This window comes from Chionomys nivalis, chromosome 5 (assembly GCF_950005125.1).
Source record: "Chionomys nivalis chromosome 5, mChiNiv1.1, whole genome shotgun sequence".
NCBI classification, from domain to species: Eukaryota; Metazoa; Chordata; class Mammalia; order Rodentia; family Cricetidae; genus Chionomys; species Chionomys nivalis.
The window spans coordinates 99,349,429-99,372,334 of record NC_080090.1 but is presented as its reverse complement, the minus strand read 5'-3'; the positions used below and the strand labels follow the sequence as shown (position 1 = coordinate 99,372,334).

The 22,906-nt window shown below is 46.6% G+C and overlaps 1 protein-coding gene across 1 annotated transcript in view; it reads right to left on the bottom strand.

Annotated features, from left to right (window-relative positions):
- Cfap221 (cilia and flagella associated protein 221) overlaps window positions 1-15,963 on the bottom strand; it is a 72,670-nt gene extending 56,707 nt beyond the window's left edge. Inside the window, exons 1-6 of the mRNA XM_057770357.1 lie at window positions 15,828-15,963; window positions 13,358-13,543; window positions 9,762-9,862; window positions 4,954-5,040; window positions 4,689-4,787; window positions 1,147-1,247 (exon numbers count right to left, since the gene is read on the bottom strand). Coding sequence (XP_057626340.1) covers window positions 1,147-1,247; window positions 4,689-4,787; window positions 4,954-5,040; window positions 9,762-9,862; window positions 13,358-13,496 — 527 coding nt within the window. The 5' untranslated portion in view covers window positions 13,497-13,543; window positions 15,828-15,963. The remainder of the gene's footprint in view (window positions 1-1,146; window positions 1,248-4,688; window positions 4,788-4,953; window positions 5,041-9,761; window positions 9,863-13,357; window positions 13,544-15,827) is intronic.
- Between the last annotated feature and the right edge of the window lie 6,943 nt (window positions 15,964-22,906).

Sequence of the window (22,906 nt, the reverse complement as noted above, 5' to 3'; positions counted from 1 at the left end):
GCAACTTGAGGAGGAAAGGGTTTCTTTCACAGAGGGAAGCCAAGGCAGGAACCTGGATGGAAGAACGCTACTTCCTGCCTCGCTCTCCATGCTTCCTCAGCTTGCTTTCTTAGACAGTCCAGGAGTATCTGTCTAGAGTGACATGACCCACAGTGGACTGGGCCCTCCCACATCCATCATTAATCAAGAAAATGCCCCTCAGGCTTGCCTACAAGCCAGTCTGATGGAGGTATTTCCTCAACTGCTGGTCCTCCTTCCCAGATAGCTTGTATCAAGTTGACAAAACAAAACCAAACAAAACAAAAACCCAAACGCCAGCACCCTCAAGCTTGTCATTTTTCTGCTAGGCTGGCTAGCCAGGAAGACCCTGTGATTCTCCTTGTCTCCACCAGCTCCAGTACTTGGGTTACAAGTGCATGTGACCACATGTCTTAGTGTTACTGCTGTGAAGAGACACCACGACCATGGCAACTCATACGAGGAAAACAGTTAAGGTGGCAGTTTAGAGTTTTAGAGGTTCAGTCCCTTATTATCATGGCAGCGAGCACGGCTGTGGGCAGGCGAAGTGGTGCTCGAACTGAGAGTCCTACATCTTACCGGCAAAAGGAAGTTGGCTAACACACTAGGCGGTATTCTGAGCATAGGAAACCTCAAAGCCCACCCACAGTGACACACTTCCTCCAACAAGGCCACACCCACTTTGACAAAGCCATGCCTCCTAACGGTGCCACTGCCTATGAGATTATGGGGCCGACTACATTCAAACTACCACACCTAACTATTTTTTATACACTTGGGATTTGATCCCAATCAGAACCTCATGATTGTGCGGCAATCACTCTTACTCACTGAGCCATCTCCTCTGCCCTACTTGTAAGTTTCTTAATTAAAAAAAATTTCTGTGTATGTGTGCAGCGTGTCTATGTGTGTGTGTGCATGGGTACCTGCAGGGGAGGAAAGAGGGGATCAGATCCCCTGTAGCTGGAGTTAAGGTGGTTGTAAGCCACTCGACGTGGGTGCTGGGAACTGAACTCTGGTTCTCTGCAAGAGCAGAAAGTGTTCTCAACTGCTGAGCCATCCGCCAGTCCTCGGTTTCTTAACCTTTCACATCCTGTGACGTCTTACTGGGTCACTCTGGGAACTTACCTCTCTCCAAGGAGGACATCTGATAGATTTATGAACGTGGGGAAGTCCAGGTTATTCAAGACAGGGTAGGCATGAATGGGAACAAGCAAGGTGTCATCTCCCTGAAATTAGGGAAGGGGTTAAATTTAGCATTTGGGAAACTATCATTTTGAAAGATAAACATTTTTAATCGTTAAAGAATTTTCTTATAAAACCTCAGTACTTTCAGGAAAACATTCGAAATACTGAGTTTCTTTTGGGAGTGTATGTGTGTGGCCATGTGTGTAGACACATTTGTATGGGTGTGTGCATGCATATAGAAGACAAAACTTTGGATATTACTGTATAGATGACATCCACCTTTTATTATGTAGACAAGGTCTCTCGCTAGCCTGGAATTTAACCAAATATTCTAGGATAGCTAGCAAGAGAGCCCAGGAATCCTCTTGTCTGTACCTCACCCCTGCAATGAGATGACAAGCCCATACCACCAAGGCCAGCATTTTCAAAAAGTGTGTTGTAAGGATCAAGCTCAAGTCCTTATGTTTGCATGGCAGGTCCTTTACTGACCGAGCCATCTCTCAACGCCAATAACTTGCATTTTTAAACCAGAAACAAAACACAAAAGATGCTTCAGTCTACCTTACTGGAACGATGTTTGCTGTTACCCATGAAAGCTAAAGGTACTAATCCCCGCCCAAGTAAATACAAAGATGCTGTGCTGTTTCTACCTGGAGAAGTTATAAGGGAAGATATTATTTAGGGGACCAAGAGAATTGCAAGGCAGAGTGGAAAGTCATTCAGCACAAAGACCAGTTCTAGTTCATTCTAGTTTGGTGGTGATCTTGAACAAGGCCTTTAATTGCTCCAGGTTCATTTGGTCCTCAACAAAGTAGATACAGTCATACTTTCCCTTGAGGAGGATATATTTAAAAATCAAAGTCGGCTACTGTCTTAAGATGTAAAAATCAGCCGGGCGGTGGTGGCGCACGCCTTTAATCCCAGCACTCGGGAGGCAGAGGCAGGCGGATCTCTGTGAGTTCGAGACCAGCCTGGTCTACAGAGCTAGTTCCAGGACAGGCTCCAAAGCCACAGAGAAACCCTGTCTCGAATAACAAAAAAAAAAAAAAAGATGTAAAAATCACTGGGCGGTGGTGGCGCACACCTTTAATCCCAGCACTCGGGAGGCAGAGGCAGGCAGATCTCTGTGAGTTCGAGGCCAGCCTGGTTTACAAGAGCTAGTTCCAGGACAGGAACCAAAAGCTACGGAGAAACCCTGTCTCAAAAAATCAAAAAAAAAAAAAGATGTAAAAATTACCACATCAATATGGAATGTCTTTATTTGCCTTACGAATTGTGCTCTTGGACTCTACACCCCGGCTTCTTGACTCTGTCCGAGGTCACATAACAGAATAAGGAGTTATAAAATATTTGGTAATATTAAAGGCTTCTAAATACGCAATGACAAAAAATTAATTTAAAAATTAAATGCGTGATGAATCTGAGATGTTTCTAGTGATACTCACCCATGGTTCATTGCCTGATGTCACTGTAGCCTTGGTTCTGAAGACGGGACATGTGCACTTGCACCACGCATGCTGTGAGCTCACATGTACACTTGCATCATGCATGCTGTGAGCTCACATGTACACTTGCATCACGCATGCTGTGACCTCACATGTACACTTGCATCATGCATACTGAGTGTGACCTCACATATACACTTGCATCATGCATGCTGTGAGCTCAAACAATGACAGTCAACACTGACTGAGACACTTTGGCTCAGATTCAAGACTACTGCATGCTATTATTTGTCAAATTTTTGAGTTGTACATGTGAAATAATTCTGTTCTTATAGGAACATAATGTTTTAAAATGCAGACTCCATTTTTATTCTCTTTCTCCTTGCCAGTGATGCAGACTCTCTTTTTTCTCCTTGGTATGTATCAAATTATGTTCCTTTAGATTGTATTATGCCAGAATATTCAGCTTTTATGCGTCTGTTTGCTTCTTTTTTAGTTTTATTGTATATGTATACAGTGTTTGCACACATGTGTGTTAGCATGCATATCTGTGAATGCGTGTGGAAGCCAGAGGAAGGCGTTGGGTGCCTTGCTCCATCATTCTCTGCCTTACTGCCTTGAGACAGGGCTCTTGGTGAATCTAGAACTAGGTAGTCCGGGCAATCCCCCTGTTTCTGACACGGCACAGTGCTGGGGATACAGGCATGTATTCATGTTCAGGTTTTTATACGGGTTCTGGGAATTTGAACCCAGGTCCTCAGGCTTGCACGACAGGTGCTTTACCCACAGAACTGTCTCCCTAGCCTTGGCTTTATTTCTTTTTTTTTTAAACATATTTATTTATTATATATACAATATTCTGTCTGTGTGTATGCCTGCAGGCCAGAAGAGGGCATTACAGATGGTTGTGAGCCACCATGTGGTTGCTGGGAATTGAACTCAGGACCTTTGGAAGAGCAGGCAATGCTCTTAACCTCTGAGCCATCTCTCCAGTCCCTTGGCTTTATTTCTTATACAAAGTTGGCTATACCACCCAAACCCAGGATGGCCTTAGCTTGAGACGCTTCTGCCACAGCTTCTTCAGTGCTGAAACTACAGGCACAGGCCTTTTAAAAATGAAAATCAAAGGGAAAATATCTTTAATCCAGACCTTACCATACAAATCTAAGTAATAAAATATTATTTCAAAGAAAAAAAGAAATCGTTTTCTGCTAAATTTTAACCTTCCACCAAGTGTAGCTAAGCGTGACTTCTGAACCTCCATGACGAGGCCTGTGACAGGGAAAGGTGAGTGGAGGTGACTGCAGGAGATGCTGACTCAGGCTGGAGGCCGGGGGTGAATGAAGAGACCTGGCATGGACTCCTGAGAGCTCGGCCAGTGCGGGCCCCTCAGGCCACCTCTCCAGGGTCTCACCGCCTGTGGACATTTTGCTGGAGTCTTCGGCCGGTCCCCAGTGTTTACAACTACAGAACAGGGCACTATCTAGTTTCTAGCCCTGTACTTAAAGGAGCACATAAATGTCACTGGACACAGCTTTCCCAGAGCCCCAGAAGCACAGGATAAATGGTTTGACCCGGGCATTGGAGGACGGCAGTGCAGTGTCCAGGGAGTCTTCCCAGGTTCTCTGAGGCCTAACGTCTGAGACCCTGAGCCTACAACCTCATCCACCACTCAGAGAGTTCTTTCCGGACTATGATGTGTTAAGTATCAGACACTAGCAGAGCCTGCCAAGACTTCCCATGTCCAAATCCTTTCCCAGCATGGCGGAAGCTACAGCTGTGGGCCATCTAGTTACTACAACACTGAGAAACTACAGGTTCTTCTTGCTCTTCTTCATCCTCCATCAGGATATGAAGTACCCCCTACACCTCTCTTCACACACACCCCACATCCCAGTCCAGAAGACAGCTACTTCCGGAAACTCACCTTACAGTGAATGCGGATGCAGTCGTCCAGAAGACAGCTACTTCCGGAAACTCACCTTACAGTGAATGCGGATGCAGTCGTCCAGAAGACAGCTACTTCCGGAAACTCACCTTACAGTGAATGCGGATGCAGTCGTAATAGTAACGCCACTCGTCGGGAGAAAACGTAACAGTGACCATGAGGGACAAGCCCGGGATGAGGCGATGCTCCTGGAAGGCAGGTAGGCTGGGTTGGGGCTGGCCCCAGAGCTGGCAGACAGCAGCACTACAGTGGGGTGGGATGAAGGATGCGCACACTCGTGTCCTAGCAGGCCTGGGCAGAAGCCACAGCTCATCCCAGAGCTCCTCAGCAGGGAAGGGGACCCAGGGACAGTACCTTCTTCTCATACGCGATCCTGAAGTACTTGGTCTGTGGTGGTAAGATATGAAGGTGTGTATCTTCATCGGAAATATTGGCAATGTACTGGGGGAGAAAAAGGTGAGTTTGAATTTGATTTATTTACATAGTCATTATCTTTCATTGCTTATACCTTATCTTTATGACAAAGAAGATTCGAGGGCACATTATTTTACGTTTTTTAAAAACCATTAAATATGGGATGGGAGATGACTCAGCCAGTAAATTTCTTGCTGGGCAAGCATGAGGAACTGAGTTTAGATCCCCAGAAGCCCCTGTGAAAATCTGGGTATGGCCACAGCAGTTTGTATCAGTGAACCTCAATGCTGGGGAGAAGATGGAGGGAGACTCCCTAGGGCTCCTTGACCAGCAAATCTGGACGAATGGATTAGCTCAGGTTCAGGAAGAGACTCTGACTCAAAAAATATGATAGAAAGTGGTTGAAGAACACACCCATGCCCTCTTCTGGTTTCCTTGTGTGCATGATGCACACATAAGGGTACATGCACTCACACACACACACACACACTGCACGCATGTACGCACGCATGCACACACACACACAGGAGAGAAAGGAGAGAGAGAAAGTAGAGAATAAGAATTAGAAAACAATTGGTTTTTCCTTTCTTCTTAGAACATGTGTTATACGTGTGAATTTATGTACATATGTTTATATGTAATATAATGTTTATATGATCAATAGCACACAACTTAAAAAGACATTGATGCTTTTAATTTCAAGTTCTAAATTGTCAGCTGATTACCACAAAATGATTTTGTTAGGACTGCAGAGAGAACTCTGTAGTTAAGGGTGCCTTCTGCTCTTAGAGAGGGTTTCAGTTGCCAGCACTCACACCAGGAGGCTTACAGTACCTCTAAGCCCAGAGCCAGCAGATCTGACACGCTCTCCTGGACTTCACAGGCACTAGCACTCACATGCACGCACACAACACACATGTACGGTGTAGCCTGTAACTGCAGCCCCAGAGGCTACCAAGCCCTCTTCTGGCTTCCCGCGGGAACCCACACGTATGTGGTGGTTCACGTAGACCATTTTCATATATATATATATATATATATATATGAATAAAATAGATAATCAAATGATTTTGTTGATTTTACCTAATTCCTGAATTCACGACCAACTGATGACTATAGTAAATAAATAAACCATGCTAATGCTCAGGTAGGACGCACAGCGCCCACACTGTGGTGTTAAGGTTCCACATCCCTAAGTCCTGAGGAGAAGACATTGCTAGTCCTGGCCCTAAACTTTGAGAATCAACATCTTGGAAGGGTACAGTCCTTCCTTAGTAGCTGTAACAGAAAGTCGGAGGGCACTGCTTGGTACAGGTCTGGGCCCACAACCACACTGGCTGTCTCTTAGGAGAAGTGAGGGCTTATTTATTAATAAATATAATTTGTGTTTCCCTAAACAAGAAAAAAATGTAAGGGGTCTTAGGTTTTGAAAAATTAAAACCAAACAAAGATCATTGTTTAAAATTTCCACATAGACTGAAGCACTGATATTAATATGCACGCAATCAGAAGGCTCCAAACCCTTCAGAGCCACGTGACTTCAGTGCTAATGAGTGGTCACCCAGTCATTCCACCTGTGGGCAATTTGCATAGTTTCCTGTGCCCAAACCTAGTCAAGCCTTTGTCCCACCTACTACAAGAATGAAGACCATCTCAGACTACCCACGTTCCAGGAAATGTCTACCTCACTCTGAGGGGGTGCAATTACTGTGAACTGTCCTGAGGGACGTCAATGGTGTCAAGGTGGGGCTCACTCTCCTTGACAAGCAAAAGAGCCCCCAGTTGAACAGGACAGGAAACCAACAGGAGCTGGCTACTACCTGAACCGTCTGTAGCTTGTCCCAGAACAAGTCCGAGGCTGTTAGACCCAGCTTCCATTTCAAGATGAGCTCCGAGGGTGCTCAAGCTGGTGCCCCCATCCCCACAAACATCATCATTCAGAGCAAAGTATCCCGGGTTGAACTGCAGGGTTTGGGACAGCACAGCTATCACAAGTTCAGTACATCAAGCCCAGAGTTAATCCATGAAGGACTTGATACTGCACTTGTTTTGAGTTCAGGTGCTTGGATTCAGCAAGCCACGGCAGTTAAAAGCAAGGCTGTGAGAAAGGTTTTAGATGCTGTCTGTGTTTCTGAAAAAGAAACCGTGCAGGAGGCTGATGATGGCGACTTTAGGTACCCCTCTGTAGAGTCCCGGAACATAAAAATGATTTAGTATCTTATTTTTTTTTTTGGCATGATAAAAAACTTCTGTTGATTTGGGGTTAGAGAGAAAACCCCAGTAAGACAGAACAGTTAAGAATTCTCCCCTTGTTTGGCAAGAATATTTTTGAAATTAGTGTGGCCATATGTGCATGAGTATGAGGCCCACTGGGTATAAGCACCCTGCAGTTAACACAGCAAAGAAAACTGACTCTCCCCCCACTGGTGGCCATCAATTGCCAATAGCTCATCAGCTAGGGGTGGGTCTCAGTAGTCTTTCCCCAAGCCTTGCTGGCACTTTGCCTGGCTGGTTCTTATGCAGGTCTTGTGCAGGCAGCCGTAGCTGTGGTGAGCTCTGTGCAGAGCCAGGTCGTGTCCAGAAGGCTGCATTTCACTGCACTCTTCCCGTTGTCTGGCTCTTACATTCTCCCTGTCCTCTCTCTCTTCATTAATGTTCCCCGAGCACTGTGGGTAAGGAAGCAGGTCCGCGTAGACGTCTCTTCTGCGCTGAGCCCACACGGGCACTATTCCCAGCACTTCTAACAGGTCTGAATGCTTTTGATGAGAATCTTAAGGTAATTGCTTTGGGCTTCTGTTTAGCTTTACTGATGGGAACAGGAAGTTGGCTCTCCCAGGGTCTCTCTGAATGCTATTAAGATGAAATCACGTTGTACTTTTATCTTCTTGTTTGTTTTAATGTCTGATAAAATCAACGTGATGCTTTACACAACGCTGTACTTTTAGCTTCTTGTTTGTTTAAATGTCTGATAAAATCAATGTGATGTTTTACACAACACTGTCCTTACCGAGTGGAGTGCGTGAACTTCCAAGTCCGAGTCCCTCCTTTCCAAGTGTTTATTGGGTGTCTTCTGTGTGTCAAGCATGTGCTGGGCTCTGAGGAAGTCGCAATATGAAAAGAGACAGGTATGTGGCTGCCCTCCGACAGGGTGAAGCGCAGTTGAGACTTCACACCTTATCTTTAATTATGTATACATGTGTGCCTTTGTGTTTGTGCACATACATGTTGGTGCCCGTGAAGGCCGGGGAGCTGGAGTTACAGGTAGTTGTGAACTGCCCAACATGGGTGCTGGGAACCAAAGTCAGGTCCTCCTACAAGTAGTATGCACTAGCTTAATCTAATAGGTATCAACATAGTTTATGGGTGTGGAATAGAGGCACAGACAGATTAAACAGCTGGTTCAGAGCACCGTCATCCCTAACCACATGTTCTTAATGTTTAACAGGTTTTTAATAACTAACTTGTTCTTAATGTTTGGGAAAATCGAAAAACCAAAAAAAAAAACAACAACAACAACAACAACAAAAACAAGTAGTATGCGCGCTTAACTGTTAAGTCATTGCTCCTGTCCACTCATGTTGCTCATGTTAATATCTGAATCCCCACCCACAGGGTGAAAAGGGACAGCAAAGAGGTGCCACGCCCCACTCATCCATTCTTGCCACGCCCCACTCAGCCATTCTGGCAGAGAGAACGCGTGCTGGAGTGACCACCACCTCCTCCCAGACCTAGGCATCTAGGCATCTTCTCTGGGCAGGCCTGGCACCTGACCAGAGCAGGTCAAGGCAGCCCTGCCTGCATCCTCCTCCCTCCACACTGGTCTGGAGGAAGACAGTGCAGAATGCAGTTCCGTCCCCCTCACTCAGTATCCTGTGTACTGGAACGAGGAGTTTCCACTTTGGGAACCGGGTTTCTCTAGATGCCCCGTACACAGGGCTACTGGGAAGTCCAGACGCTGGTCCCCACATGGCATAGGAGGGACATATTTTGGAGAGAGTGATGTTAGTATGTTCCAGGACAGCGATGCCCCTTTCTGGTTTCTCTTCAAGGAACCGCCTTTCTGACTAAGCCAGTCCCTCCCTCTCCCCTTGCCCCTTCTCTTTCTCTGTGAGTATTTGTGTGTGTACAAGCACCTGAACACATGTGTGCATGTGTGTGTGGAGGCCAGAGGACAATGATGGGTGTCTTTCTTAGTCCTTATCTCATCAATTTTATTTATTTGGAGGGTGAGCATTGCCGTGACACACGGACGGAGCCAGACAACTTCCCTCACTCTGCCGTGGGGATCCTGGGGCTCGAACTCAGGCTGTCAGGTTGGCGCCAAGCCCTTTAACTGGCTGATCTATCTTGTTGGGCCCTACCTTTAAATTTTTATTGCATTTATTTCCTTATGGGAGGTGGTGTGTGTCATGGATGCTTACAGAGGTCAGAGGAGCTAATTTCCTACTTCTACTGTGTCGGGTCCATGGCTTGAACTTAGGTTGTGAAGCCTGTTGGTAAGCGCCTTTGCCCACAGCGTCATTTTACTGCACACCACCACCATTTTTGAAACAACAACTCTCACTTTTACCTGGCGCTCAATTCATCTAGTCTTGTTGGCCAGTAAGCCCCGTTATCCGCATCTCCACCAAACCACGCCAACAAACCCAGCTTTGTGACAAGGTGCCCATGCTGGTGCGGCACTATTCCCTGGAGCCATCTCCCTGGCCCCGGCTCTCTATCTGAATTAGGAACAAAAATGTACGTACCAGGATCTGTTGATGTTGCTTCTCTATCTCGTAGCCTCCAAAATGGACTATGCCTGGTCTGGCCTGGATGGCCGTATTGTTCAGAAGCTTGGCATAAACCTCTACAAAAGAAAGACAAGTCCATCGTGAGCTATAAAGAATACTACATTGAAGATGCTCTTTTGGGTGTGGGCAGTCTTTAGGGCACTGTAAGCACAGGCAATGTCCAGACAATGGATACAGCTATCAACAAGATGGATTATGAGTCCGAAATAAACTGGACTGTGTCTGCTTTTCTATTTTTTTTTAAAGATTTTTTATTTTATTTGTGTGTATATATGTGTGCGTGTATGTGTGTGTATCTCTCTTTCTGTGTGTGTGTATGTGTGTGTGTTTGCTTGCACCTGCCTGTAGAAGCCACAAGATCTCAGATCCCCTTAAAGCTGGAGTTCCAGGCTTAGAGCTTGATATGAGTGGTGGGAACCAAACTTAGGTCTTCAGGGCAGCCAGGGCCCTTGACGGACTGGCCTTGTCTCCAGCCCCTCCCCTTCATCTTTGCTCATACATGCTTACTATTTATTGATTTGCTCTCCACGTAGGTCATGCATGCATATGTGTGTGTATTTGTGGAGGTCAAAGAACAACTTCCGGCATCATTCTTTGGGTGTTGTCCACTTTTGTTCATTTTTGATTTTTGGAACAAGACATCTCTCAGGCCTGGAACTTAGATAGTAGTGGCCGACTGGCCAGCGAGCTCCAGGAAGCTGCCTGATTCTGTCTCCTAGTGCTGGGATTACAAGCACGTATCAGACATGCCCTTGGACAGTTCCTCCTGAGTGTGGAGTTACAGACATGCCCAACCACATTCTTTTATATGGTGCTGGAGATGAAAGTCAGGGCCTCATGCATGTTAGGCAGGGCACATCCATTTCGGCAATTTTTTTAATGCTAAAACTTTTTTAGTTTTGGGTCATAAAGCAGCATGCTGTGCTCCTGCCCAGAAATGGTTAAGTATACCAACGTGCACGTGACAGTCTTACGGTGACAATAGAGTCTTAGGGAGCGAATGCATTTCTAAAGTTTAAGGTGGGGCTTGTAGAGGCTGGGGGTGTGGTCAGTTTTAATCGTCAACTTGACACAACCTATAATGGCCTAGAAAGAGGGTCTCAATGAAGGGCTGTCTAGAAGCTAGACTCTAGATCAAGTTGGCCTGGTACATGTCTATGGGAGACTGTCTTGATGTGGGGAGACCCAGCCTGAAACCATAGGCACCATTCCCTGATTTAGGGGTCCTGGACTGTATCAGACAGGACAAGCATACATTTATCTCTCTCTGCTCTTGACTTTGGATGGATGTAAGTAGCTGCTTCAAATTCACATCTTGCATTCCTTGCTGTGATGGACTATGACCTGGAACTGTGAACTGAGATAGACCCTTTCTCCCGTAAGTGGCCTTTGTCAGGGTACTTCACCACAACATTGGAAGTGACACCAGGATGGGTTTAGTAAATGTGGAGATGTAGAGCTGGCCGTGGCTCATCACCAGCTGAATGTCACCTCCTCCCTCACAAGGTGTCCACTTCCAGTAAACCGTGGGGACTTCCCCACATGCCGGCTGCTCCAGCAGTGAAACAGAACTAGGATGTTTTCCGGAAGTTGTTGTACGGCCATCAGGTGACACTCCTGCAGATCGAGGTATCAGGTCAACAGCTCAGGGTGAAGTAGGAGAGAGAGACCGGGAAAACTGGGAAGATATAAGACAGGAGCGGAGCCCCTCACCCGGGAATTCAGCTGAAGCCACCCACCAGTAGGCAAGAAAAAAATCCAGCACAATTAACAGCTACTTATGGCCTTTCTTCTCCAGTTGTAAGCCTGGATGCTTCTAAGACCGCCATCAGAGACCCCCCTTACAGGGAAGGGACTGTGGCAAATCCCTTGTGCAAACCTACTGATTTCTTGTCTTACTTTATCAGATTTTAACTCAAGAGTTATTGCCAGAGTTGCCCTGAAATCTCATCGAGAAAGAGAGAAAGAAATGACGTGAGGTTCTTAGCAATCTTTTGAAATGTAACCTGGGAGCCACCAAAATGGCATATATGTCTAATAATAAGGCCATTCGTTACAGCAGCTCCAGGAGCCTGCACCACACTTGGGTATGTGTTACTTCCAGCGAGCCCACATCAGCATCTTCCCATCTGTCGCTGAGCAACTCTTTTTATCTTAACCCTTGCACCTAATTAGGCTTTTGTTAAAATATATCTAATAAACCCAACTCTGCTTCCTAAACTGCCTAGTTCTGATTTTTTTTCCCCGTGTCAAAGAAATGAATCCTGAATCCTGGTTTGGCCCGAGTGCGGTCCCTAAAAGATTAGGGGAACTCGTCGGGCTGTGACGGTTGACCATCTGTCCCCTCATGCGAAGCAGAAGAAATGCCGCTTTATCCAGTCTACTAAGAGCCTTGAGGATTCAAGCAGGACAGAGATGGGTGTACGGGGTTCTAGAACGGAAGTGAAGGGGAGGAGTCTGAGGTGAGGAGTGAGGTGGTCCCAAGACCTGCTGAGGATGGAGACCGTCTGCAGTGCTCTAGGCATACATTAGACACGGGAGGGTGCTTCTAGAGGATTCCAGGTTCTTGCATCCCAGAGCAAGGAATTGCATCATGCATCAGGGACATGGGAGTGCTGATGAAACAGAAATAGTTTATTGAAAGAAAAGCACTTCAGGAAATGGAAGTGGAACAGGGCTGGAGGAAGGTCAGAGTTCCATGGTGGATGGTGTATATCAGGATTCTCACATCTCGGTGTGGCGGGCTTTCAGCACATCTGCGTAGCGTTCATGTGTTCTGCAAATGCTATTCTACACGTCAGCCTTGGTGGGAGAGTATTCCAGGCTTTCTCTGGACATTGGTTTTTATTCATATGTTAACCGTGTGTGTGTGCATGTGTGTGTCTGTGCTGTAAGACAACATTAGTGTCATCCACTGTCCACAGTGTTTTGTAAGCCAGGGTCTCTTACTGGCCCAGAAATAGCCATGTAGGCTAGGATGGCCAGCCAGGCAACCTCAGGGATCCCCCAGTCCTCGGGGGTCCTCCTCAGTGCTGCTGGGGTCATGAGCGCACACCACTCACGTCCTCGTGATTGTAAGACAGGCACTTGACTCCCTGAACTTTCTCCCCAGCCTCATGTTCTAACCTTGCCTTGATCCTCACCCCACTCTCCTCACACTCCAGCACGTGAACCTGGTGACTGACTTACACCACGGAAATCTATCGTTGGGAGGCAGGAGAAACTGCTCAATGGCTGAGAGCACTTTCAGCTCTTCCAGGGAAGCTGAGTTTGGTTCCTAGACTATGACTGCAGCTCCAGGAAACCTGGTGCCCTCTTATAGGCTCCGTGGGCACCCACACACATGCAAAGAAGTATATAAATGAAAATAAAATTTTTTTTTAAATCTACCATTTAAGCAGCTTGATTTAAACAGAACTACCATTTTTAATAAGAAGGATTATTATGAGCCTATAAGATGATACAGTTAAATCAGCACCCCCAGTCCCAGCTTCCTGGACTTTGGATCCCTGGAGACGTAATTCATAGACAAATGGCGGCTGCGCACTCACTGGACTCCAGGAGATGGTTAGGCACTTCTGCTCTTTTCTTGGGCTCCTCCACCAGGCTCTTCAAGAGGATGGGTGACACTTTTTCAATGGGTTCTTCCGCATTCTTTAGTTCCTGCATGGCTGGTTTCACGACTGCCATCTTCTCGTGAAAACTGGAGTTGTCCTTCTAGAGTCAAAGGTCATTTCCTGGGGAGAAAAACGGCAGTGGTAGACTCATCGTGAGGAAGCACACACATGTTTCTTCTTAGCTTTTGACAAATGTACCCCTTGTCCCGGCGTGGTGTGCTGCGGCTCCAGCCCCCCTGCTCTCATCTGCTGGACGCTGCATTCCCACACATGGCTGTCTCATTAATCATTTGACTCACACACCATAACCCAATATGGCAACGGGCTCCAAACTCTCCCATGACTCTTCAGGGCTTGTCTGAAGGGTGCTTCTGGGATGCCTCTCAGACACACAAGAGGGGGGGGGGGTTGTCTCAAAGCCTCATAAGTTTGGAAAGTTCCTAGTTTCCTTTCTGTTGCTATGACAAGACACTCTGATAAAAAGCAATGCAGGGGAGGAAAGGGTTTATTTTGCCTTACAACTCCAGATCATCAAGGGGAAGTTGAGGCAGGAACTCAAACAATTAGTCACATTAACATCAACAGTCAAAAGCAGAGAGAAATGAATCCCTCCCATGTCAGCTGCTTCCTTTTGCTTTCTAGCTTTCTTCACACTTACACAGTGCAGGGCCTAGCCTAGGGCATAGCGCTGCCCACAATAGGTTAAGTCTCCTAGCCTAGGGCACAGTACTGCCCACAACAGGCTGTCTCCCAGCCTAGGGCACAGTGCTGCCCACAACAGGCTGTCTCCTAGCCTAGAGTGTAGCGGTACCCACAATGGGCTGAGTCTCCTAGCCTAGGGCATAGCGCTGCCCACAACAGGCTGAGTCTCCTTCCTAGGGCATAGCACTACCCACAATGGACTGAGTCTTCTCACATCAGTTAACAATCCATCCACAGATGCCCAGAGGCCAATCTAATCTAGATAATTCCTCATTAAAATTCTTTTTACAGATGATTCTAGACTGTGTCAAGTTGATAATTAAAATTCTTCTTCTTGTCTCCACATCACATCCACAAAGATATGTGAACAAGGGTCCCTTCAATATTGCCAACTCAAAAGATACAGGCATTCCTAAATCACCTTCCCGCTCTGCTAACAGGAGGTGACAGGTAATGAAGCCCACAGGTGGCCGGGTCTCAGAGACCTTGTCATGCCTGGGAACTCTGTGGGTCCCTACTGTCAGTCATTGGCGATTCTACTTCCCTCATAAACACCGATTCCCAACCCCTTCTAGCATCCTTTCTCAATTGCTAGTTTATAAGTCATTTGGCATTAACAATGCATTTCCTTGAAACAGAACTTTAGAAACTCCACATTTTTATTATTTTATTATTATTATTTTATGTGTATACATGGTGGGGATCAGCAATGTGTGTGTGGAGATCAGAGGATAAACCTGAATTAGTTCTCTCTTCCACTTTTATGTGGGTTCCGGGGATTGGACTCAGGTCATCGGGCTTGCAGAGCAAGTACATTTATCTACTGAGCTATCTCACTGGCCGCAAACCCCACATTTTCTCAATCAGACACAGCTCTTAACCAGAGGCAATGGGGCCGCTCAGAGGAGCCCCTGAAATTGAATGTAAAATCAAGAATGCATGTTTATGAGTTTTGCTTTTGTCTTTCTTGGAGAAGTCCCCAGAGAATACAGAATACAGTGAGGCACACAGTAGCTGCCTAACAGTCATTTTAAAAATAAGTTAGCTGATCTATCCTCTTGCGTGCAACCCCTTTCAGAGCAAAGGCGGCTTGCTCCTCAACACAGCGATGGGACCACTTCAACCCTCCTCCTGCACATCTTCCAATGCTGGGCCCCTAGCTCACCCTCCAACCCCTCCTGCTCTTGGCCCTACACGGTATTTCAGGTAGGATCAAGCTGAGCAGAGAGATGACTGAGCGGCTAAGAGCACTTTCTGCTCTTCCAAAGGTCTTGAGTTCAATTCCCAGCAATCACATGGTGGCTCAGCATCTGTAATGAAATCGGGTGCCCTCTTGAGGAAGAAACCTCGTGTTGTGGGTCATCAACTTAGACCATGAAACCCAATATGGACAAGTTCAGCAGAACCGTCATATACGGGCTGACCATGCATGCTTCAGCATTGCCAGGGCAGACATTTCATTTATTTTTTTTCAAGTTGGGCAGGGCCTCACCCTGCCTAATCCTCTCTTCCTTTAACCCCAGCCCATACTAAGGGTTGGGTAGAACGCAGCCTCTACCTCCCATCATTTCTTTAGTCCCCCAAATCCTCCCCCGACCCAGTCCCAAGATGAACACCTTTTGGACAGCCGCCTGGGGCGCTCCCTTCCAGCGGCTCAGCGGCAACCTTGGGACACTCAGGCCCCGGGTCCGAGGCCTCTTACCCTGCAGATGATAGTTCCGGGGCGGGATTCGGCAGCGTGCAGGAACCTACTCAGAGCGTCGCCATGACAACGTGGACGCATTCCCAGGATACGCTAAGGGACGCGCCCAAACAGTCCCCAAACACGGGGGAAGTTGGGCGGCTTTTGTTCTGGGGCGAGGGCGAATTTCTTGGGCTCTAAGCAGAGTGTAGAGCCTGAGAAAGGCTAGAGAGCACCACTTACTATGTGGAAAACCAATGGATTCCCCAGAGGAGCTGAGAAAGTTTGGCGACACCATGGAGTCTGAAGGAGCAGATGGAGGCCGGGCTTCCCAGCACAGTGGGCGGGACCTCCTACTCCCTTCTGCTCCCTTCCCCACTCCCCGCCCCAGCTTCACACTTTAGTTAATGGAAACTTTATACATTAGCAGAGTTTTTAGACAGCTAAAAAGAAGTTCTGTTTCCCCCACTGCAATCATGACCAAGTCTCAGCCAATCAGATTTCGTCTGTACTTTCTATTATTTTGAAGAAATTCCCGTATGCCTTTCTATCCCTACTCTTTACAAACACTTTATCTTTTATTTATTCGTTGATAATTTTATACAAGCAAACAATGTATCTCGATCATATGCACCCCCAGTCCGGACCAAGAGCCCCCTCCCCCTCCACTTCCTCGTTTATTAACCCACTGCCTTCAATTAGTGCCGCCTGCTGGACTGCTGACTGATCTTGTTGACTTGACCTTGTGCAGGTCTGGGGCAGACAGCCACAGCTGCAGAGAGTTGGTGGGTGCAATGGCCATGTCCTATCCAGAAGGCAGCATTCACAGCCTTCCTCCCGTCCTCTGGCTCTTACATCCTCTCTACCCTCCTGTGATTTTCCTTGAGCATTGAATCAGAAGTTGGGTTGACAGAGATGTTCTATCAGGTGGAACACTTACAGACAGTTGTTGTCAGCACTCTGACCAGTTATGAATCTCTGCATGAACTACTGCTCTCTGCAGAGGGCAGCTTCTCTGGCCAAGGCTGGGAGCTGCACTAATCTATGGGAATAGGCAAAAAATGTTTAGAAGGCAGTTTGGCAACAACTGACTTAGCAAAACAGCAGTAGGTTCTCCCACAGAGCAGGGACCTCACCAGCCATGAGTTTCTGACAAGTACCAGGCCTGAATTCCTACTTGTGGAGAAGACTTCAAATCTAATTCTAAAACACTGGAAGTTTAAACCGGTCACTCAGGAGTCCCACTTCCCATGCGCTCTCTGGTCTCCCTCCCTGCATGACTTGACACTTGATGTTCTTCACAGCCATATGCAGAAAGGCTCCGGAAGACTAACTCCTCTGTACTGTCTACTTCCTGCAGCTGCTGTGTTGGATGCAACCCTTCCCCACCTGGGAAGGCCCGTTGGTTTGTTGGTTCCACTTTTCCCTCTCTCCTTACCATCATTACTAACTATTAAAAACCTCATCTTGGGACTGGATGGATTGCTCAGTGGTTGCTTGCTTCCAAGCAAAACGACCTGAGTCTGATCCTTAAACCCATGTGATGGAAGGAGAGAAGTGACTCCTGCAAGTGGTCCTCTTCTGAACTGCACAGGTGTTTTGTGGCATGAGTGCATGCAAACACACACACACACACACACACACACAGAGAGAGAGAGAGAGAGAGAGAGAGAGAGAGAGAGAGAGAGAATTAAAATAATATCTTTCAACATTGGCACTAGGTAAGATTCACTTTTAGTCACCCACATGACTTTCCTAGCCAGTGATATTGTTTTTCTTCTCTGGGTTTTCAGAGACCTATTTCTACAGCTTTTTGAGTCCAGGTCTCATCTAATTTAGAATGGCCTGAATTCTCTACCTATGATGACTTTGTGCTCCTGATCCTCCTGCCTCTACCTCTTCTGGGTCGGGATTGCAGACGTGTGACACCATAGCCACCTGGGTTTCGCCATCCTTCTCTCTTTATGTGTTACACCCATCATTAGTCATGTGTGTGTCTTAATTTTGGTTTTGAGATAAAGTCGTGCATCTTGGGCTGACTTCAAACTTCCTGTATAGCCAAGGTTGGCCTTGAACTCCTGACTTTCCTGCTTCTGCCTCCCCAGTGCTAGAACTGCAAATGTGTACCACACTCTGTACAGCCTGGATGCAGCGCTTCGGGGGCTAGGAGGTTGGAGGGCTTTGTGTATGCTAGACCAGCACTCTGTCAACTGGGCTGCACTCCCAGCTCTGTGTGTATATGTCTCAAACAGCAGAATTCTTAGGGGAAGGCCCTGGTGTCTAATCTTCCCATCTCCCACAGCCCCTGACACAGTTCTTTGTCCATAGTGATTACTCAGTTACTGTTGGCCAAGAGAACGAAAATCGTCATTGGGTGATCTAGCAGGTTGCTGTAGCTCTTTATGCTTTGGGCCCCAACAGGACAAGATTTCAGGGGAGAGGGCAGGGTCCCAGCTTCTAGTACCCTCAAGTCCGCACCCCCACCACACACCCCAGCCACACACCCCAGCATGGATCACAAGGTATTTCCACACACTTACATATGTAAATGCCTATTGTACTGCATTTTAAAGGCAAGTTTATCATTTTTTAGTAAAAACGTATTTCCTAGTCTATATAAAAAGTACGCATGTGGTCACATAAGCCGCAGTGCCTGTTGTCCTATGTGGTCAGGTCTGTTGTCACTGTCCACTGTCTCACAGCGGCTAGGTTCCAGCAGCAGAGCCTGCTGCATCCAGGTCAAGCTTGGATGTCTGATCGATTTGGGGCTGGGCACATCATCTATCCTAGCTATGAGACTCTAGCTTCTGGGAGAAGTCTGTAGGAGGCTTTCTCTCTATGAAGACTTCTCTCTGCACCACAGTGTCCTCTCCACTAAGGGCACACAGAGATATAATGTTGCGTTAGTTAGTTTTCTCATAGCTGTGACAAAATGCCTGAGAAAAGCAGCGTAAGGAAGATGGGTTCATTCTGTCTTAGTTCCAGAGTTTAGTTTGCCATGGGGACAGCATTCTAACAGCAGTGTGAGGAGGCTGGTCACATTCCTCAGTGGGAAGCAGAGAGAAATAGATGCTGGTCCTTTTTTTTTTTTTTTCAGTCTAGGACCCCAGGCCATGGCATGGTGCTGCCCACATTCAGGGTGGGTATTTCCACCTCAGTGTAGCCAGTCTGAAAACTCCCTTGCAGAAAAGCCTAGAGATTTGGCTCCTGGGTAGCTCTAGATACTGTTAGACTAATCGTCCATCTGAGTCATTGCTGTGTCTTCCTCTTTCTGAGCTTTGCAGTGTCGAGAATAATTTCTGAATCTGCAGCAGCCATTAAAAGTCATGAGGGGCCTGGGCATTTAGTGTAACTGATGGTGAGGATAGGAGACCAGAGAGAAGAACCTGCATCATCCCACCTCAGCTTGTTGAGTGCCTGCAGCCCATGAGCTTATTCTTACTGCTTCAAACGCCTGATACACAATGGTTTCTTGTGTGTGTGTGGGGGGTGGGTGGGTGCGTGTGTACACACATGAATTCACGTGTGTGCACATGCGTGCATGTGAACATGTAAAGGCCAGACACAATCTCTGGTGTCATTCCTCAATTATCAACCACCTTGTCTTTTGAGACAGTCTTTCACTGGTCTGGAACTAAACCAGTTCATCTAGGATGGTTGATCAATAAGTCCCAGGCATCCTCCTGTCCCTCTTTCCCTAGTGGGGGGGGGGGAAGGGTTGCAAACTGGTGGAACCATGCCTGGCTTTTTAAATGTGGGCTGTGGTGATCAAAAGCTCAGGTCCTGATGCTTGCAAGGCAAACACTTTACCAACTGAGATATCCCTGGACCACACTCCCAACCTGATTTCCGAATCCTGGATGTTCAATCAGCATAAGCTGTGGCAATGGAGCTTGCTAAGAATGTAGAATCTCAGGCTATCTGAGACCTCCTGAATCAGAAACTGCATTCTAATAAAATTGCACCAGGATACCTGTAAACTCATTAAAGTTTAGAATTCTGGATCCCGTGGATGCCCTACAATTAAGGCTGCTCTAGACGGTCAATTGCTTCCTCTGCTCACGTGCATGCTGCAGTTAGCATTTACAATGACCAGACAGCGAGGTGCCCCAGGCCTCAGGAGAATAAGAGAGATGAGCATGACAACAGGCAGAGAAATTTGTCACAAGTTCCCATGAAACAGGAAGAGCCATTGATTTCCTTGTTTAAATCTCTCTGGTGCCTTCACACTGTACGTGGAATAAACTCAAAATATCCCCGAAATATGTTTTCAGGGATAGGCAGGACTCAGCTGCTACCCTGTTCCTACCTTTTCTGTTTGCCCATCTCCCACTCCCTTTCTTTGCCTAAATGTGGCTTATACTGGCTACTGATCCATTCTACTCCCCTGAAGAGCTGGGGCCCCTGTCCTCTCCTCTTGGATCTTAAATCTGTGACTGTTTTCACTGCCCAGTTGAGCCCCACTTGAATTTAAGATCCCAAAGTTTGTGAGATAGAATTGTATGGCAGTTGTTTCAAGACACGAAGTTTGGGATAGATGTTTATAGTGCAAATCAAATGGGAACATGATCAACTCCTAGCCCGCTCCATTTATACAGTCCTGGACCAGCCAGGGAATGGTGTCACCCACAGTGGCACCACCTCAGTTAGTCTGATCAAGATAATTTCCTTAGCCATTCCAAGAGACTAACCTAACCTAGATGATCCTTTACAGGTGTGCCCGAGGCTTGTCTCCAAGGTGATTCTAGATCCTGTCAAGTTGACAATTACTGTTAATCGGCATACTTGATGTTTGACTTTACTGTTAATGATTTTTGTTTTGAGGATTTTTTTAAGACTTAGTTATTTATTATGTGTGCAGTGTTCTGGCTGCACACCAGAAGAGGGCACCAGATCTTATCATGGATGGTTGTGAGCCACCATGTGGTTGCTGGGAATTGAACTCAGAACCTCTGGAAGAACAGCCAGTGCTTTTAACCTCTTAGCCATCTCTCTAGCCCTTGTGTTTTGAAGATTTTTTTTCTGTTTTGTTTTTTGTTACATAAAGGTTTTCTTTATGTAACAGCCCTAGCTGTACTGGACCTTGCTCTGTAGATCAGGCTGGCCTTGAACTCACAGAGATCCACCTGCCTCTGCCTCCTGAGTGCTGGAATTAAAGGCATGTGCCACCCCTGTCCCACTATCTTGAAGACCTTTTTTTAATGTGCTGTATTTATCTAATGATCCTTCCAAACTTCTATAATCCTTTATTATATTTCTCTCATTCTTGTTCCCATTGTTTTCCTGAAACAACAACTCAAATAAGACTGTGCAGGGGACTGGAGAAACGCTGCCCATGCACAGGACCTGGCTTCAATTCCCAGTCCCCACATGGGGGCTCACCACCATCTGGAGCTTCAGTTCCCAGGGATCTGAAGCCTTCGTTTGACTTCTACAGGCTCCAGGCATGCATGTGGTACACATACAAACACTAAAACAAAACATATATAAAGCAAGGCAAAGTAGAGAAAGCTTGGTGGTTAGAGTTTCAGTTTGAAGCCAGGAGTCTTGGAGACAAGACTTAGAGGTCATCATCCGATGGTGGACACTGATATTGTCCTCTGAGAATCTAAACGAAGCTCTCAGACATTTTTTCTGTTATTTTAACTTTCTTTTTATTATTCTTTCTCTTTCACATCATGCCTCCCGATCCCACCCATGTCTTGTGCCCTTACATCTACCCTGCCCCTGCAAATTCCCCCAAATAAAACAAAATAAAATTAAAGAAGGAAAAGGAAGGAATGAAGGAGTGAAGGAAGGAAGGAAGGAAAGGAGGAAGGAAGGAAGGAAGGAAGGAAGGGAGGGAGGGAGGGAGGGAGGGAGGAAGGGAAGGAGGAAGGAAGGAAAAGAGGAAGGAAGGAAGGAAAGAAGGAAGGAAGGAAAAGAGGAAGGAAAGAAGGAAGGAAGGAAGGAAGGGATGGAGGGAGGGAGGAAGGAAGGACAAGAGAAAGGAAGGAAGGAAAGAAGGGAGGGAGGGAGGGAGGGAGGGAGGGAGGAAGGAAGGAAGGAAGGAAGGAAGGAAGGAAGGAAGGAAGGAAGGAAGGAAGGAAGGAAGGGGAAATCTCACCCTGGAAGCTGCAATGTGACACAGTGAGTCACGCAGTAAACCCCTCTACCCATAGATCTTTACTTGCAAGTGTCCATCACAAAGAATCATTGGTCTGGTTTGAGGCCGCTGGTCTCTGCTCCACCATTAGCGCTGGGTCCCCAATGGGACTCTTCCTGGATACCCCGTTTCAGTCAACTGTTTACATGTACCCAACTCTGTTCTTTCTTAAAGGACAAAACCAAAAGCCAAACAAGCAAAAAAAAATGTATTCTTTAACAATCTCATACATGCATATGGTACATTCTCTTCTTTTTATATCTTATTTGTTTTGTGAGTATGTGTCATGCACACATGTGGAAGCCAGCGGGTACCAATGAGGTCAGTTCTCTCCTACACGTTGGAGCCTGGGGGTTAAATTTAGGTGGTCAGACTGGGGTGAGTATCTTTACTTGATAAGTTAGCTCACTGGATATATTCACTACATATTTTATATATTCATATATAATGTGTTTCTCTCTGAACCACACCCTGAGCGCTGGTTAGTGTCCCTCCTTACGAACCCTCATCTTTCACCTATGTCTTTTTGTTTCATTACCAGCTGAGTTAACCAGGGCTTTGGAGCTACCAACTGGGGCCTCATGGGCTCAGCAGCAGATCCAGGGCTGAAGACAAAGGCCCTTTACCACTTGGTGATGCCAAAAGATGGGTATTTACCCCTTCCTGTATAGATGAAGAAACCCAAGTCGCCAAGATTCAATGTGCCCAAGGTCCTAGTATTTTTTATTTGTTTGTTTGTTGCTTTTTGTTTTCTTGAGACAGAGTTTCTCTTTAGCTTTGGAGCCTGTCATGGAACTTGCTCTGTAGACCAGGCTGGCCTCAAATTCACAGAGATCATCTGCCTGTCTCTGCCTCCCGAGTGCTGGGATTAAAGGCATGCGCTATCACTATCCAGAAGGTCCTAGTATAATTGATGATTAAGTCAGGATTTGAATCATGTTTGGTTGTTGCCAAT